The 20,339-nt window shown below is 31.8% G+C and overlaps 1 protein-coding gene across 1 annotated transcript; it reads left to right on the forward strand.

The window, feature by feature from the left end:
• The first annotated feature begins 2,719 nt into the window (after positions 1-2,719).
• Positions 2,720-16,331, forward strand: LOC127699246 (otolin-1-A-like). Its single transcript, XM_052203003.1, has 4 exons — positions 2,720-2,892; positions 10,739-11,134; positions 12,483-12,542; positions 16,000-16,331. Exons 1-4 carry the CDS (start codon positions 2,781-2,783, stop codon positions 16,329-16,331), a joined length of 900 nt encoding a protein of 299 aa, XP_052058963.1. The 5' UTR covers positions 2,720-2,780.
• Positions 16,332-20,339: the final 4,008 nt, after the last annotated feature.

Raw genomic sequence — 20,339 nt, forward strand, 5'->3', positions numbered from 1 at the left:
TTATGAAAAGAGATATTTCGCATCCACCGTTTTGCAGTTATAGAGGATGAACAGTAATGTACGTTTTTTTGAATAGTTGCCACTGTCAATTGGGGATTTTGACAGTCGCAAATAGAGCTTTGCTGGAGACGCAGGGAGGAGTCAGTAAAAAGGACTTTTACGACTGTCAAATCAAAAATAAGTGCTGCCAACTATTCAAATACAGTACTATTATTCATATTCTAATGCAATACTCATAAAATGTTATAAAACAAAAACCCAACCATTTCGAATATCCTGTAAGAGTCGACTGCGATTGTGCAACTGGTTGTTGCCAATGACCCCGACCGTCAACCGTGCAATTGATGACATACGCCAAAAGTGGAGTTACATGCCTAATTGCATTAGAATGTTGTTTATATAGCTCAATTTTCAATTGTCCTTCAATTATTCCTTCTTGGCTTAATAGACGAATTAAAGGGGCACTAGCTAAGAGATATATTAGAAATATAAAATATGATTTTTTTTGTTCAATCAATAATGAAAGTGAAATAGTGAAATAATATATCGCTTTTAGCAGCCAGTATGGTTCAATTTTGTCAAAAAAAGCTTAGAAACATTGATGATGAATTATTCACTTGCAAGTCATTGAATCCGTATTCATGTGAACTTCAATTTAACCCCTTAGCTAGAGATGGATACCGCATGCTTTGTGCGTGTTCAATTATTTAAATGAAAAGAATGTCAACATTGAAAGTGAAACAAAGGTAAATCATTTGATTGACTGATTCGATCCACAAAAAATCATTCTTATACGGGTAAAAACGATGATTTACATATATTTTTAATCTATAATATGAAATTAAACAGACATTTAGAAAAATCCAAATGCACGAGTCTGAAATCTATTTATATCTATATTTATGTTTATATCGCTTATATGGCAATCGGAGGTCAACTCGACAGTTAATTAGATGGCGTCTAGACTAAAATACATACGAAACGAATCTACATATTATCGAGCCCATGCCCGGTATATTGTTTATTTTAGACTTTTTATAATTTGAATAAATATTTGACATAGTTATAAATCAAATATGAGAATTTGAGTCAAATCGGTGAACATGAATTTGACAGCTAGTGCCCCTTTAATAAAGGTTTTGTTGTTCAACCTCATGTATAATATTTTTGGGATAAACATCGATTTGCTAAGATATGGTTTAGGGAAATACTGAAGTGTTTCTTTGGTATGTCTTTGTTTTGTAATGTACATTAAAGTTTGGCATGTTAGTAAGACATCTGTCTATTATTTAAGATTGTATATTGTCCTCTAGGTTTCTTGGTTATTTTTGTTATAACCAGCGTCTTCTTTTATTTATATCAACAATCCCGTCAAAAATTGGGTTGCTCGGTATATATGTTACATTAACCACTATTATATATGTAAATATTATTTATATGTAACAGTTATGTATGTTAAGTTATGTACCTTTTTGTAAGACCCCGTTCAAGATTGAAAAGAGGGATAATTGAAAACTCAAAGAACTATGAAAAAAAACTCATCACATGACATCTACTGTCCAACGTCAAACATCACGTCAGTACTGTACAAAGTAAAATAACAAAAATACCAAACTCCGAGTAAAATTCAAAACGGAAAGTCCCTAATCAAATTACAAAATTAAAAGCTCAAACACATCAAACAAATGGATAACAACTGTCATATTCCTGACTTAGTACAGGCATTTTTTATGTAGAAAATGGTGGATTAAACCTGTTTTTATAGCTAGCTAAACCTCTCACTTGCATGACAGTTGCATAAGATTTCATTATATTTACAAAAATGTGTGAACAAAACAAACAGACAAAATAGGTAAAAATGTCAAAAATAGGGGTACAGCAGTCAACATTGTGTTATAACCGTAATCACTATAAAAAACAAACAAATATGTCAACAGGGATACGATACAACAGGGACACACGTGTCATAACTTGGTCCAGATTGCATCCCTGTTGTATCGTATTATAATTGTTATCCTGAGAATCTGGAGTCTATGGAAGTTATTCTGTTAAAAATATTCACATATTTCTAAAGTCGGGTGTTTTTGAGCTTGACATGTTTTAATTTATGAAGGCTGTATGCCGACCTTTTTGTTTTCCTAGTCTAGCCATAATGTAAAAATATTTAACAGATTTAGAAATAATTGGTGTGCTCGAAGCACTTTACTGGATTTACCGTCATCAGGAACGCCAAGGATGTATAAGTACTTGAATACGTAATGAGCTATATGCCACCAAACGAGACCTGTGAGAATAGCTAATTTTATATAAGGTCGATAGCCTGATGAAGAACGATTATATTACCAAAGTACTGACTACAGAGCTGATGATACCCTCGGGGACTAGCGGTCTACCAGCAGTGTCATATACCCAGTGCTAATAAATGAAAGTGGTGCGTCTGAATTAAAGCTGATATAGAAATCATGCTTCTGATCTGGACCAAGTTATGACATTTGTATCCCTGTTGTAAATGTTTTACAGTAATGGCAGTATCCCATGATAGACATCTACAAGGGGAAGATTTGAAATCTTAAGAAAGGACAACTTTTAAATTCCACATTGCATATGCCCGTTCCAAGTCAAAACCATCGTCAGTCGTTGCTTTTAAACACGTTTTCGAATAAGACAGCTTGAGTATCCTAACTTTTGTTTATACATACTCTTCAGAGCGCAACGCTTCGGAGGAAAACACAGAACATTCTTTGAAAAATTTCTTTAAAAGGAACTATGCAAATGAAACAATGGGAACAAATGGCTCAGTTAGCGGTAAAGTAGAGGAAGGCATAAAGGGAGAAAAAGGAAATGTTGGTGAAAATGGACTACCAGGTATAAGGGGACCGACAGGCAAAAAAGGTGGGTTTGAAAAATAGGAATACTTTCATTAATTTGAGTATGAATGTAAACGCAAGCATAATATTGAAACACTGGTCATCATCTGGTTAAGACAAGAATTAGTTCTTTAATAGGAAAACTATTAGAATAAAAATTTACAAATTAAACTTTTTGTATCTAAGTATCAACTGTCTTGTGCAACAGTTCTGTTTTTGTTTTTTCACAAATAGTGCATTAAGTACAGTATTTCAGGTTTCTGTTCAGTCTAAATAAATTCTATTTGTACATAGCTGCGATATATTAAGAATTTTTCTTTGTTCCTATATATCCTGTATTACTATATGTAAGTAGCAACATATCAGCATCGCCTACATATGCTGTATATACCTTCCAGAGCTTGAATTACCTATAATTACTTTATTGATAGAGGGTTCCTGCTTTTACAAGGAAGCTATTGAACCAATGGTTTCTAACGGTAAAGTTTAACTTATCCTTTCTTAAGTTTTACGGACGCAATCATTATTGTGTTGATCATAATTGAATGTCTGTGACAGAGATGACATCAAATATGCTCCAATGCTCGTAGAAACAATTCCGATCTCTTTTCATATTTCATCGGGATTGTGACATGATTACCGAATGCGAAATATCATTGAATTTGAACTGGTAATAAGCAAAACAACGGGTGTCACAAATGGAGCAGAATCTACTGACTTTTCATGGGCACCTGAAACCCCCCACCCCACGGTTTTTTTTGTGGGATTCGTAACTCATATTTATCAGTCTTTGGTTTAAAGTGTAGTGTTTTGTAGACTGTTGTTCGTCTTTTCGTCGTTTTTTCGTCATGGTTTGATTATTTACCTTATGTTTGTTTTTTGATGATTTTGATGCTTTTTTTGTTTTTCTTTCATTAATGATTTTATTGATTGTCCGAAGCATTTCTTCTGTTATTTTTTTTTATCTTGACGTCCGAATAATCAACGATTAAGAGATAAAGATTTGTGTTGTCAAAGACATCAATACGACCAGTATATATTCGAATCAAATCGACAATATTAGTTATTATAAAAATAAGGAGAAGTGGTATGACTTCCTTTAAGATAACTATCCACCAAAGTTCAAATGAAGTGGATGTAAGTAATTATAGGCAACCGTACGGTCTTCAACGACGAGAAAAACACATACCGTATAGTCTGCTATAAAAAGCCACTTAACAGTTAATGCGTGTTGACCGAACTATACATACACATAGGAGCCTACAAATTCTCGCAATAACAAACTTGTAAAAAAACCTTTTTATTTTTTAGAAAGTTATTAGCCCTATCATTAAATTTATTGAATGAAATAAATAGTAGTGAAAACAGTCTGTTTCTGCTCTTTGGTCTGGTTGCTATCTCTTTGGCACATTCCCCATTTCCATTCTCAAGTTTAGTATATAAAAACTTCTAACAATATATGTTTCTTTGAATTTTGTGTTCTGTGCCGATATGCCGAGCTCATGCACCAATTCCTTCCTAATTGACATTTTCAGTTTGTTGCTACACAAAGTTCCCAGGTGATGTGACTGTGCAAATTCAGTTCATATTATTGAAAGTCTTCTTAAAAAAAAGGGCCACACATTTTGGTTGACGTCACGGGATACTGCTCTGAGTTATGTAGTTGAAGAGTTGCCGTCGTCAATTAGGATTTGATGGTTTCTGTACGTGATGACGTACAGTACTAGCAATACATAAATGTCGGCTGTTTTAACTTATTGTTGTCGCTTTATGTTCGTCCTTCGTCTGTTAACCTTTTCAAAGACCTTCATCTCCTTTTTTAATTTCATATTGATCAATCAATCATCATGGTCTAAATGGTTAAATATAGAACATAAAGGTCAATTTCAAGTCATTGTTACTCTAATTGATATTTACAGAAAATCTAACAGTCGCAAAAATGTTCAGAATATTATCAGATTATTACTTGGCATTTTTCATATCAGATGTATTATCAGCCCAAGGTTCAATATCAGCCCAAGAGCCGAAGGCTCGAGGGCTGATATTGACCGAGGGCTGATAATACATCTAATATGAAAAATTACATGTTATGATCTTTTTATCATATGCTTCAACAATGGAGAAAATAACAGTTTAATATATTGATCCTGTTTAGTGGTTCTCAAGTATAGAAGTTCAAAAAGTGAAAAGTTTACGACGTCGGACGATAAATGTAATACATCCGATATGAAATCTTTCTATCATATGCCTCAACAGAGGAGAAAAATTACAGTATAAAATATGTTTATATTGACGATTAAAAAAATTCAACAAAACATAATGAACACTGTTTGGAAAGGTCAACAACAATTTTGTAAGATAACTTTCTAAATTATGCTGGAAACTTTGAAAATGCATTTATTGTATCATTAGTTTTTTTGCTTTTACATAATATATTTTCCTGTTTCCTAATAATTTTTTGTATCCTACTTTGTTATGTTTTTCACTGAAACCGTACCATTGAGGTGTATTTTCCGGAATTTGCCGAGTAACACCGGAATGCCATGCAATAACGTTACGGAAAGGCATGTGATAATAGCTAAAGCATGTGATAAATTTTTCATATCAGCCCGCTAAACACCAATTCGGAAAATATGGAATTCATGTAAATTTAATGCTGTTATCATACTGTTAAAATTACAAGTTATTTACTCTAAGTATATGATAACATGATTTATCATATACTTATAAAAAAAAATAATGGTATAATCGTACCCCTTGATGAAAGTGTAAATTGTACATTTTTATTTACTGTAAATTCAGAAATTATTGCGTGCATTTATTATTGCGATTTTTCAAGAATGACAACGCGAGTTTAATTATTGCGATTTTAGGAAAAGCTTTGTACAGATATACAAAACAGATATCAGAATGCGAGTTTTTATTTTTGCGATACTCAAGGAGTCGCATTATTCGCATTAATAAAAACCTCGCAATAATTTCTGAACTTACATTATTAAATCTGAAGAATTGTCTAAGTCGTGCGATATGACTTTCGTAATCAACTGCTTCTGATTTATATCAACTCTTTCCGGCTTATATCACACACTCAATCCGTATTCGCCTTATCAGTAATTTCCGTAATCAATTCGCTAATTACACTAAATAAACAAAAAAACATAGCAGATGACAGTTGGCTTTAGACCACAATTAATTCTCTTTGTTCGTGGTCTAGGAATATAGTTCCCAATTATTATATGGGGTATTTCTTCCTGAGTATTCTGACTACTGTTTTCTTTGAAATGTTTACTATTTAAGTGGTCCTATCAGTTGCATATGTATTAAAATAAGTAAAACATGTGGGAAAAATTTATTGTTGAAAGTGAAAGTAGTGATTTGGCCAAAATGAAAGTAGGGTAGAAATTAGCCCTCGGCAATTATTCAAGATTATCCTACCATTGGCATGTTAATATGGCTCTCAAAAGAAAAAGCACTGATGAATTGTCCTGGGACAAGCATATTTTATTAGAATAATAATGGTCTATAAGCAGTTTAATTTATTTCATGTTTGATGCGGTGCAAATTTTTTAATTCAATTTGACTTTTACAAAGAAATGCATTGTAACCAATGGGAAGAATAATTGTGGTCTGAGGCCAGTTGGGACGAAACCACCGATTACATAAATTCCCCTAATATGTCGACACAAATAGAAAACACTCGGTGATATTAATTTTTTGACCAAATGGATGAGGGGTAATGATGATATAAGAAGTTTGGAGGATATTCCTATTATGCAATGGTCAAAATTATAGCAATTTTTTTTTTATGAAAATCACAAAATATGACGTCAGTTCTTACGAGCCCAGTACAATCAAATCCTTCCAAAGTAGTTTTTAAAGTCACTTAATGGATAATAGGAACATAAATATCATAAAAGACAAGGAGTTCCATCACTCCAGAGAGGTTTTATCAGCCAAGACGAAGGAGTTGATGTCTATGGGCATGGTATCAAAAAAAAAAAAAAGGTGCAGATTCATTCACGACAGATGAAATTGATGTACTGTATGAAATTGATGTACTTTAAGAGAAGGATAAAAACTGGTTACTCACATTTTGAAAATTTTGAAACATAAATGTGTTGTTATAAATTTGTTTCATATTAAACTTGTTTAAAATAAATTTTCAACCATGACTGTATCCATACATAGGCCTAATGACATAAAAATCACATTTCGTCCTTTTTTCATATCAGGCACATTAACAGAATTTTAACTGGGACTTTCAAAACAACAATACTGAAGTATATGATAAAAAGATCATAACATGTCATTTTTCATATCAGAGCCCTTATCATCCCATGGTCATATCATTCCTCGAGCCTGTCGGCTCTCGGGCTGATATCATGACCTAAGGATGATAAGGGCTCTGATATGAAAAATGCCATGTTATGATCCTTAGGTCATGATATCAGTCCGAGAGCCGACATGCTCGAGGGATGATATTGACCATGGGCTGATAAGGTGTCTGATATGAAAAATGACATGTTATGATCTATATGTATATACCTTCTTGTCTATTAAAATTATCCTGATATTGGTAACGGCCCATAAATAACAACTAACAACCAATTAATAAATTTTCCTATCATTTTTAAAATATAACAGAATTAATCAACAGCAAATGATCAGCACTATTTGATCTACAGAAATGCCAAAAAATCAACTAACGTTAATTTCTTTTAATACTGCATTTTAATCTTGAAAACTTTTCTATATTGTATGAAACAGTAAACAGCAAAAAGTACAAACAATACAAGATCTACACACACACAAAAGAAATGTTACTGAAACCAATAATGGACTCTGGATGAGGAAATTGTAAACAGGACAATTTTGGAATAAATAAGTATCTATCTAAAAAGATATATATGAATTGTTATAAAATATGGACATCAACGGTAACAAGCAATACACAATTAAAGTTAAAGCTAAACATTCATTGCCAAAACTGTCAATTGATAGTTTATTATAGTTATTGTCCTTGAAAATATGCTATTTATTTGCATTTTATGTTTTTTAAATTCAAAAAAATGCAACAGTAGTATACCACTGTTCAATAGTCAGAAATCGATTATGCGAAAACAAATCCGGGTTACAAATATTCAATCAAATGAATATGTAAAATTGAGAATGGAAATGCATGCATGGGGAATGTGTCAAAGAGACAAAAACCCGACTAAAAAGCAGAAAACAGCCGAAGGCCACCAATGGGTCTTTAACACAGCGAGAAAATCCCGCACCCGGAGGCGGGCTTCAGCTGGCCCCTAAAACAAAATGTGTACTAGTTCAATGAAAGTGGACGTCACACTAAACTCCGAAACATATAAATGAACTAAAATTAAAAAACATTCAAGACTAACAAAGGCCAGAGGCTCCTGACTTGGAACAGGCGCAAAATGCGGCGGGGTTAAACATGTTTAGTGAGGTCTCAACCCCCCCCTCCCTAATACCTCTAGCCAATGTAGAAAAAACAAAAACACAGCAATACGCACAGTAAAACTCAGTTTGACAGAAGTCCGAGTCCGATGTCAGAATAGGTAACAAAAGAAGCTAGGCAAAAGGACAATAATACATAAATTAACAAAGGACTACTAGCAGTTACTGACATGCCAGCGCCAGACCTCAATTAAACTGTCTTCATCATATAAAAATCAAGAACAATCCCTCCTGTTAGGGGTTTAGTATCATACCATCAAAAAATATATGAGAAGAACATAACCCGTATCATGACAACAACTGGTTTTAGAATAAATGTGTTTATTTCCGATGCAAAGTGAATCAATATTAATACCAAAATATGCCATCTTTAATGACCTGACATTATCGTAACTATATCCCTTCTGAATAAGTCTGTTTAAAGGTTTGGTTAGCTTTAGAGATAAATGCCGACACCTTTGTGCTTTGTAAAGAATATTACCATGAAAGATAGGATGTGAAATACCTGAACGTATAAGATGTCTGCATGTTGAATTATATTTACGAATGGTGTCCTTGTACCGATGATAAAATTTAGTAAATGTTCTGACTAGTTTGTGATATCGAAAACCTTGGTGTAATAATATTTCAGTAATACAGAGATTTCTTTCTTTAAAATCAAATACGTTGTTGGATACACGAGCGAATCGAACAAGTTGAGATATATAAACACAATAAGATGGTGACATGGAACGTCACCATCTAAAAATGGATAATTAACAATAGATAAAGAAAAAACATCTCTTTTATCATAAATTTTGGTATTAAGCTTCCCGTTAAAGATATAGATATAAGATCTAGGAAAGGGCAGTGTTCATTGTTAGTATTAGCTTTATTTAAAGTCAGTTCAATCTCTTTAGTGTACATACTGAAGTCGTCAATATTGAGAGACAATATATCATCCAAATATCTAAAAGTGTGTTTAAATTTTCGTATCAGATGTTGTTTCGATGGGTCTTTGCTGATTTTAGTCATAAATTGTAACTCATAACAATATAGAAACAGGTCCGCAATAAGTGGTGCACAGTTATTCCCCATTGGAATTTCCGATAACTTGACGATATACGGAATCTCTTCCATTTCTTAATTTCATTTTTGTTTTTGTTATACGTATTTACAATTGAAAGGAGTGTAAGAAATGTATTTAGACTTTATATCTAGATTGTATAATGATCTACAGATTAATGATAGCTGTTAAGAAGAGGACCATTTAGATATGGAAAAGGAAGTGCTTTAATAATTCCGTTTCTAGTTTCTTGAAATAATTTTTATTCTGATTTTTAACATGAATAAAATATATTATATTCCAAATGAGCGGTATGGACTCTATGAGCCTTTATTTAACATATAACAATATTCTTTTTTCAACTTTGACTGAAATGATTGTTGTGTGTACGTGCAAAATGACAAGTAAAACGAGAAAACACATTGACCCCAGAAAATATCGGTTCTATGATAAAATTTTAAATATAACAGATATATCTGATATTTACAAGTAGTATTTTAAGAATTTCTAATATGTATAGAAACATTTGACTTTAAGTAGGAACAATAAAGTTTAATTAACGTGGGAATTTTCTGTGATATATGTCAAAAATAGTGTATCATGTTAAGATGTACAAAGTCCGTATAGCTACTTCATCTCATCTTCAATCTTTTTGTCATAAAAGTGTTTAAATATGAAAGTTGATACTCTAAAGGTGATATTAAAATTAATAAATATTTTGTTGTTTTGGTAACGTACTGAAATTAAAACATTAATTATCCTACAGTAATAATTTAGTTCATTTTGATTTCAACACTTTGTACCTCCATTCAGACACTGATATGCTTTTTACTATTCGACTTCCATATGTGGACGTTGAAAATAATTTTTTTTTTTATTTTTTTATATCTTATATACTTTCTGCTTTATTACAGCAAAGTTACCCTACTTTTAACATCCAGTCTATTTTAATGCATTCAATGTAGAACAAGGCCGCAAACGCTAACAATGAACACAACGAAGATTAAACAGTAGTTAATTTTAAGGCGTTGACCGCGGACAAAACCCGGAAATAATCTTATAAACATGTCTGATATTCATTGAGTGCATTTCTTATAATTATTCAGCCGAAGTCAAAGTGAAAATAAAAATGCAGAATTTCGAAAATCAAAATGAATACTTATAACAATCTTCGATAGATGAATATTAATATGATTAATATAAATTAAGAGATTAATACGGTCATTGCTGTTTCATTAATTTTAACAAAAGCTGCAAATAGTGATCTTTTCCGGTATTCGAACTGTGTCACATGCATACAAAATTGACAGATATAGAATACTAGTATTTACCATAGTTGTACACATTATAGGTGAACATGGCGAGAAAGGAACGAAAGGCAACAAAGGACCGACTGGTGATCTTGGTTCAATTGGCGACAAAGGTCAAATCGGAGAAAAGGGTCCAGTCGGCAACAAAGGACAAATGGGAGAAAAGGGAGAAAAGGGACTACTTGGTGCAAAAGGACAATTAGGTGCCAACGGACCAAACGGTGAGAAAGGCTACATCGGCGAAAAAGGTCAAAGAGGAGACAACGGTTCTATCGGTGACAAAGGTGAAAATGGGGACAGAGGTCAGACAGGTAACGAAGGTCCAGATGGTGAAAAAGGTTCCATCGGTGAGAAAGGTCAAAGAGGTGATAATGGAATCACGGGAAGTAAAGGTGGCAATGGAAAATTTGGGGACAAGGGAGCAGTTGGTGACACGGGTATCATCGGAGACAAAGGTCAAACAGGTGACAAGGGTATCATCGGAGACAAAGGTCAAACAGGTGACAAAGGTCCCACTGGAGAGCCAGGCAGCAAAGGTCAATCCGGTGACAAAGGTGCCAATGGCGAAAAGGGTTTAAAAGGGTCATCCGGTGAATCAGGTAAAGGTCTGTATTCTTTTTCACAAAACAAATCAATATATTAGCAAAAAACATCAATCGTACAAAAATATGAATGAGTAGACAAGGAAAGAAAGAAGCAACGTCCAGTAATTGATATCAGTATTATTATTTTTGAAAGATGTCTTTAGAGCAATCTGATTAAAATAAAAATCCTGTGTCAACGCTTTCCTTTAAGGATATGACAACGGTCCGTTATTCTTTCTGTATTAAAGTCCTTTTGGGATCCTCTAATTTCCTTGTAATGATACACATCTTTCAAATAATGTGCAGATAGGCATTTCATTGACTGAATCTTTTTTTACACGAACTTGTAATCGAAGCTTGGACACATGATCTGTGTAGTACCGTAATTATATTGTCTTAGCGTAGTTTGGTCTCATTGGCAATCATGCCACATCTTCTTATTGGTTTTCTTTCTCATCCACTCTACATCTCCGTTTAATTCATTAAGTTCACATTCATGTATATTTAAAGAATTTGGTGTTGTCGTACGTACATGAAATGTGTCTATTCATCTAAAAAATTAACTCGCTTACGTATTTTTATCTTATGTTCAAGATAATACAGTGCTGATATATTCATTCAATCGATGTCATATATATACAGTGATTTCTAGGATGTCTACATGTTAACGCTTATGTTGTGAGTTCGAACTCAGCTCGTTCGACTTTTTAACTGGATTGGCAGTTAGTCTACCAAATTTAGGTGGCCCTCTTTCCAATAAATACCATCATAGAGCGAACGGTGGTGAAATTGGAGTAAAACACCAACAATCAATCATTCAGTCGATGCAAATTCGTTTTGCCTACGCCTGACATAGTTTGACTGTTATTTACTGATATTTAACATAACATAACATAAAAAAGTATACATGTATTTGAAATGTTTACATATAAGTATTTATAAATACTCGAAAATCCCTACGAAAATAAACAACATGTAACAGCATATCGTATGCCTCGTTAATTGAATGACTTCTTTGAATACAAGTTAAATAATAAAAATTTGCTAAAACAAAACTTTTGTTTTTCCAAAAATTGAATAACTGCTCAACAACTCTCAATGCTTTTTATTATAGGAAAGGTTCCTGTGGTTGTCTTTCGTGCTCGAAATGTGTCGCCAGACGCAGATCTTTCGAACACAATAATTAAATTTCCTAATGTAGCTATCAATTCTGGAAGTGGATATGACAAATCAACTGGAAAATTTACAGCTCCCCAGGCAGGTACATATTTGTTTATGTTACAAATATGTCCAGAAGATACACATAATGTGCTGATGACGTTGAGAGCTAATAACAACAAATTTGGGGTTCTTAATCAGAAAAACAATCATGATGACGGTCCATGTACCTCCACTAGTGCTGTTACTCTGCTGTCGGAGGGAGAGGAAGTCTGGGTATATTGTGAATCAGCAAGTGACGGTGATTCAGTATGGAATGCAAATGAAAATGGCAATAGCTTTTCGGGTGTCTTATTACATACAGGAACTATATAATCCATACAACAAACAGTAGTTTTACAATATAAAGTTATAAAAATAATTATGTTTCAATACATGCAAGACGCGTTTTCCAAACATTTCGTCAAACCCTATGCTTTTTGGAAAAGTTGTTCCTGATGACCTCATATGCTCATTAAAATAGCTATTGTCATCACGTAAAGTACAATGGAATTGATTATCGTTCCATGGTACACATTTAAATTGAATATCTATTTTCCAAGATCATACCACTTATATTTAATTAACTCTTGGTTAAAATATCCTTGGAAGGACATATTATCCCTTTTGCTAACAACAGAGGATCATTCTAGCTTCTCATTCGGCTCATTTCAACTTAACTTAGCTTGAATAGTGTTTTGACGATTAATTTTCAGATTGAAAGCATCAAACAGTTACAGAAATCAAACAGGGTTTGCACTTTAGTCTGTGCAACCCATTTTCTTAACCCATTGATTTTTTTACTGTTAATTCAGAATTTTTTGCGAAAATTGCGAGAGGATGTATGTCGCAAACTTATAAACTCACATTTTACATTTTGATGGCATTATTTGTATGCAGCATTTCATGAAGTAGCAATATTTGAACCCTCATTTGTGTCAATTGTTCAACAATCGCAATAATAGATGCACGCGATAATTTCTGAATTTAAAGTATATGGTTACAGATAGAACGTCGTGATGGTTTTGAATCATATTCTCGATCCGTGTCACACAAATAAGTAATAGCTCATTAAACATTACCTGTTTTAAAAAAGATATCAGTTCAAAACATACCCGTATTTCAGATGGGACTTGCCATTTTGTAATAGCTTTATGGATATGTTTACACGTCAGTTCAATATTCCTTTCACTGTTTTTTTGTTTTTGTTTTCGTTTTGCGACATGTAAGGTATCCAAGGATTATTCTGTATCTGTATTTATCAATACCCCCGAGAGGAATGGTTTCACAAAAAGCAAAGTTCTATTTTGAGACATTTTTATGCCTTAAGTTCATTTGCTATGTATCTGGCAGTCACCAGAGAAGTCAATCGTAAACCATTATAATTTTATAATTATTGGTCTAGTTTCCGGTTGTTTTGCTAAAATTTATAAACCAATATACATCTGTAGCGGAAACTGTGCTGGTAGTTGAATATTAACCACTATATAGGAGAGGCTTTGTATTGATGTCTTTTATATATATATATCTTACCTCCTATACATTTCTAGGAATATGATTGGTTAAAAGCAACCGCGTGAAGGCCGTGTATATTTCATATGGGGTTAGTAGACGTGGTTTATTTCAATACACGGTTAGTAGTGGTGTTACGTCCATTAGTAAAAACAACATGGTGTTGAGTAAAAATCTGAACTACATCCAACACAATTATATATTTCAATGTAAGGTATGTTAATATAGTGTGGATCCTCGTGAAAATCAATTGTTATACATTTGAAGGTTGATATATTTTACCAGTCAATGATTCTAAATATATTCTGTCGTGATGGTTTTCACGACGTTCTACATATCGGATATGTTCCTTATGCCGTAACTACAATACCCTTCCCTTTTCACGAATGTGACTTACAGAATTAGACTATTTACCGGATTTGTAATAACATAAGCAACACGACGGGTGCCACATGTGGAGCAGGATCTGCTTACCCTTCCGGATCACCTGAGATCACCCCCAGTTTTCGGTGGAGTTCGTGTTGCTTAGTCTTTAGTTTTCTATGTTGTGTCACCTGTACTATTGTCTGTTTGTCTTTTTATTGTTTTATCGTTGTCAGTTTGTTTTCGATCTATGAGTTTGACTGTCCCTCTGGTATCTTTCGTCCCTCTTCTATTAAAGTCGGTCAATAAGAAATTAAATGTATGTGTGTACATGTATATATATATTAGCAACTCACAGGGTGAAGGTTAAATCTGTCATTTATGATATATGTGTGTTCTTCATTTTGTCTCTAAATTCTATAGTTGAAAATACCTGTATGTTTTACTTTTGCTTTTTTAGTTATCATCGAATACTTTTAAAAACAACCAAGATGTCACTTAATCTATTACACATATGTTCTTTAAATTGTCAGGGGTTGAGAAAATATGAAAAAAGAAACAGACTAAAAGAATGGATGAGACAACAGAAATGCAATATTATTATATATTTTTACAAGAAACTCATTTTTCGGATAATTCTATAGACAAAGAATTCACGGGAGAATTATATCATAGTTTGGAAGTACACAATCAAGGGGTGTTTCGATTTACATTAACAAAATAATTAAACATGAAATTATTGACAAGTATGTAGATCAAGAGGGAAGAATTGTTTTAATCAACATAAAAATTGATAAAAATATATTTACTTTTGTAAACCTTTACGCCACAAACACATGTAAAGATACAAATATATTCTTTTAAAAAGCTTTAAGTGTCATTGAAAAATATAGCCTTGGTATAAATTATTATAGTGTGAGATATGAATGAAAAGCTTAATATAAAAGATAGAAAAAGTAATAGAAAAGATAAACAAAAAATAAAAAATAAGACTAATGCGTTGAAAAGTTTAATAAAAAAACTAAAAGTAAAAGACATTTAGAGAGTAATAAATCCAAATAAAACACAATATACCTGGAGAATTAAAATAATGAAGTAGCTAGTAGAATTGTTATTTTCTCGTTAGTCAAGACGTGAGACCTAGGGTACTCCACACTGATATAAGACCCGCTACAATTCAATATACAGACCATCTAGCGATTTCACTTAAGATAAATCATTGTCAGGGGGAGAAAGGAAAGGGTTATTTCAAATTAAACAATAGTATTCTTAAAGACGAATCATACAAAATGAATATAAACACTTTAAAAGATAAATATGAAAATTTAAGAAACCGAAAAAGCTTAGCAATCGTGTGGGATCTGTTTAAAATAGAGGTAAAGGAGACGACTATTGAACATTGTAAAATTAAAGCTAAAAATAAAAGAGATGAAATTAAAAAATTAAAACAAGAACTAAAACTTTTGAATGAAATTCAAGATAACAACCTTGATAAAAAGAAAAGAAATTGCCGAACATAATAGATTCAATAAAGAAACCCGAAGAAATGCTACAAACTCTATATTCTGATAAAAAGGGGCACAAATAAGATCAAGATTTAAATGGATAGAAAAAGGCGAAAAAAATAAAAAATATTCCTAATGTAGCTATCAATTCTGGAAGTGGATATGACAAATCAACTGGAAAATTTACAGTTCCCCAGGCAGGTACATTTTTGTTTATGTTACAAATATGTCCAGAAGATACACATAATGTGCTGATGACGTTGAGAGCTAATAACAACAAATTTGGGGTTCTTAATCAGAAAAACAATCATGATGACGGTCCATGTACCTCCACTAGTGCTGTAACTCTGTTGTCGGAGGGAGAGGAAGTCTGGGTATATTGTGAATCAGCAAGTGACGGTGATTCAGTATGGAATGCAGGGGAAAATGGCAATAGCTTTTCGGATGTCTTGTTACATACAGGAACTATATAATCCATACAACAAACAGTAGTTTTACAATATAAAGTTATAAAAAAAATTTTGTTTCAATACATGCAAGACGCGTTTTCCAAACATTTCGTCAAACCCTATGCTTTTTGGAAAAGTTATTCCTGATGACCTCATATGCTCATTAAAATAGCTATTGTCATCACGTAAAGTACAATGGAATTGATTATCGTTCCATGGTACACATTTTAATTGAATATCTATTTTCCAAGATCATATCACTTATATTTAATTAACTCTTGGTTAAAATATCCGTGGAAGGACATAGTATCCCTTTTGCTAACAACAGAGGATCATTCTAGCTTCTCATTCGGCTCACTTCAACTTAACTTAGCTTGAATAGTGTTTTGACGATTAATTTTCAGATTGAAAGCATCAAACAGTTACAGAAATCAAACAGGGTTTGCACTTTAGTCTGTGCAACCCATTTTCTTAACCCATTGATTTTTTTTACTATTAATTCAGAATTTTTTACTTTTGTAAACCTTTACGCCCCAAACACATGTAAAGATACAAATATATTCTTTTAAAAAGCTTTAAGTGTCATTGAAAAATATAGCCTTGGTATAAATTATTATAGTGGGAGATATGAATGAAACGCTTAATATAAAAGATAGAAAAAGTAATAGAAAAGATAAACAAAAAATAAAAAATAAGACTAATGCGTTGAAAAGTTTAATAAAAAAAACTAAAAGTTATAGACATTTGAAGAGTAATAAATCCAAATAAAACACAATATACCTGGAGAATTAAAATAATGAAGTAGCTAGAAGAATTGCTATTTTCTTGTTAGTCAAGACGTGAGACCTAGGGTACTCCACACTGATATAAGACCCGCTACAATTCAATATACAGACCATCTAGCGATTTCACTTAAGATAAATCATTGTCAGGGGGAGAAAGGAAAGGGTTATTTCAAATTAAACAATAGTATTCTTAAAGACGAATCATACAAAATGAAAATAAACACTTTAATAGATAAATATGAAAATTTAAGAAACCGAAAAAGCTTAGCAATCGTGTGGGATCTGTTTAAAATAGAGGTAAAGGAGACGACTATTGAACATTGTAAAATTAAAGCTAAAAATAAGAGATGAAATTAAAAATTAGAACAAGAACTAAAACTTTTGAATGAAATTCAAGATAACAACCTTGATGAAAAGAAAAAAAATTGCCGAACATAATAGATTCAATAAAGAAACCCGATGAAATGCTACAAACTCTATATTCTGATAAAAAGGGGCACAAATAAGATCAAGATTTAAATTGATAGAAAAAGGCGAAAAAAATACAAAATATTTTTTGGGATTAGAGAAATCGAGACAGACAAGAAAAAATATTAATGCTATTAGGGACAGTGAAGGGGAAATAACTGAGAATCAAGGTGAAATATTAGAAACGGGGAGTAATTATTATGTAAATTTATATACGTCAACTAAGCCAGATTTAGGAGAAATTGAGAATTATTTTGAAAATACAAAAATAAACTGTAAACTTACTACACACGAAAGTAATGAAATTGAAGGAAAGCTGACAATAGAGGAATGTACTGATTCTGTTTTTAAATGAAACTTAACAAAACACCGGGTATTGATGGTCTTCCAATTGAATTTTATAGATCTTTCTGGTCCAATTTACACTATTTTGCTGTAGATGTCTTTAATCATTGTTATGAGAAAAAAGAATTGACAAATTCACAGAAACTAGGATTAATTACCCTTATTTACAAGAAAAATGACCCGTTAAATTTAGACAATTATAGACCAATTACTTTATTAAATGTAGATACCAAAATTATAGCATATTCTCTTGCACAAAGACTTAAACCAGTATTGCATAAAATCATTCACAGTGATCAAAACGGGTATGTAAAAAACAGATATACTGGGTTTAATATTAGACAAATCCAAGATATTATCGACTAATCAGAAAAATTCAATGTAGACGGGGCAATCCTTTTTTTAGATTTTTCAAAGGCATTTGACTCGTTAGAATGGGAATTTATGTATTGTTCATTAAAGAAATTTGGCTTTCAGAAATCTTTACTGAAGTGGATAAATACTTAATATGCAGATATAAAGGGTTGCATATTAAATAATTGGTGGATTTCAAGACCCTTCAGCATTGAGCGCGGGATCCGTCAAGGGTGTCCCGCGAGTTCTACAATTTTCGTTATTGCTGTTGAAATTCTAGCCTGTAGATTAAGACAAGATAAAAAAAATTAAAGGTTTTCAAATCAAACTAGATAATAAAACCCATACTCTAAAGTTAAGCCAGCTTGCAGATGACACCACTTTATTTTTAAATTCAAAACAAGAAGTTTCATTAACTTTGAACATTATCGAAATTTTCGGATCACTTTCAGGCCTAAAGCTTAATCGAAATAAAACAGAGGGGATATGGCTCGGAAATTTAAAGTCCTGTAAAGATAAAGTTGAAAACATTAATTGGACACAAGAACCGATAAAAGTATTAGGAATATATTTTGGACTTAATAAAAATTAGTGTAAAAAATTAAACTTGCAAAGACAATACGAAAAATCGGAAAAAATAATTAAAGATTGGAATAAAAGAAAATTAACTATGTTAGGTTAAATAACTCTTGTTAAATCACGAATCCTACCAAATATCACCTATGTTGCATCCGTAACAGAAATTGGTAAAATAATACCTCGCAAAATTTAAAAAAATAATATATGGTTTTATATGGAATAATAAACCAGAAAAAGTTAAAAGAGCTATAATAAGTAAAAATTATCATGCTGGCGGGCTTAAAATGATAGACATAGATAAATACCATAAATATTAATTGGGTAAAAAGATTCATTGATAATGAAGCCTCATCACCCTATTGGAAAGTCTTACCAAAATTTTACTTAGACAAATTTGGACAAGAATTCCTTATATTTAAAATGGACTTTAACAATATTAATTTGATTAATAAACTTAAAGAAATTGTTCCAGAATTTTACTTCAAAATAATCATATCATGGATAAATTCAAAATCTGAAAAGAATCAGATCGACTAACATATAAACATATCAGACAGCAACTAATATGGGGCAATAAGTATATCAAATTAAATGGTAAATGTCTTATTTTCAAAAATTGGATAAACAGTAACATTTTATTGTAAATGACATAATTGATGATAAAGGAAAAATTAATCGAAAAAAGATTTTAGATAAACTATGTTGCCATGCTAATTGGTTTTCGGAATGTACAAAATTGATGAAAGCAATACCAAAACAGTGGTTACAAGAGCTAATTAAAGAAGAATCAATTAAAACAAAAGTCGCTACCGACTCCGAATTTAAATTCCAAGATAGAGAAGGAAAATTGGTACCAATAAAAACATTTTCCTCCAAAGATATCTACATCTACCTTTTAAATGGATATTATGAGAAAGCAATAGGATTTCAAAAATTGGACAGAATTCTTAATTAAGATAACAATACAAGGAAAAGAGAACAAATGTTGTACTTTAACTTTAACTATATTCAAGATAATAAATTGAGAATGTTAAGATGGAAGTTTCTACATTACATTTTACCAACCAAACAATAACTTTTCTCTTGGAAAATAACTAAAACTCCTTTATGTAATATATGTAATGTCATTGAAGATTATGAACATTACTTTTTGACATGCAAATATCTGAAACCATTTTGGGATCAAATAAAACTAATACCAGACAAACTTAAAATAGGACATCATATAATATCACTTGCATCACTTTTGTATGGATACAATATAAACGATACAAATTATTACAATATTAACGATTTTTTAACAATCATACTTTTTACTATATATAAAGTATATTATATATCCGAGCAGAAAACATAACATATTAATGTGTTTGAAATTTTTAAAAATGAACTTCTCCAACATTACGAAATATTGAGAAATAAACAAGGCAAATATAATAACTTCTACAATGTGGTTGCAGAAAAAATTAATTTATCTTCTTAAACTAAGAATATATCATAT

This window comes from Mytilus californianus, unplaced genomic scaffold (assembly GCF_021869535.1).
Source record: "Mytilus californianus isolate M0D057914Y unplaced genomic scaffold, xbMytCali1.0.p SCAF_4, whole genome shotgun sequence".
Lineage (NCBI taxonomy): Eukaryota > Metazoa > Mollusca > Bivalvia > Mytilida > Mytilidae > Mytilus > Mytilus californianus.

Coding starts and splice junctions, on each gene's coding strand:
- LOC127699246 (XM_052203003.1), top strand. CDS start 2,781: ATGGGAACAAATGGCTCAGTTAGCGGTAAAGTAGAGGAAGGCATAAAG. Junction 2,893..10,738: donor GGGACCGACAGGCAAAAAAG/GTGGGTTTGAAA, acceptor TACACATTATAG/GTGAACATGGCGAGAAAGGA. Junction 12,543..15,999: donor ATTTACAGCTCCCCAGGCAG/GTACATATTTGT, acceptor TTCCTAATGTAG/CTATCAATTCTGGAAGTGGA.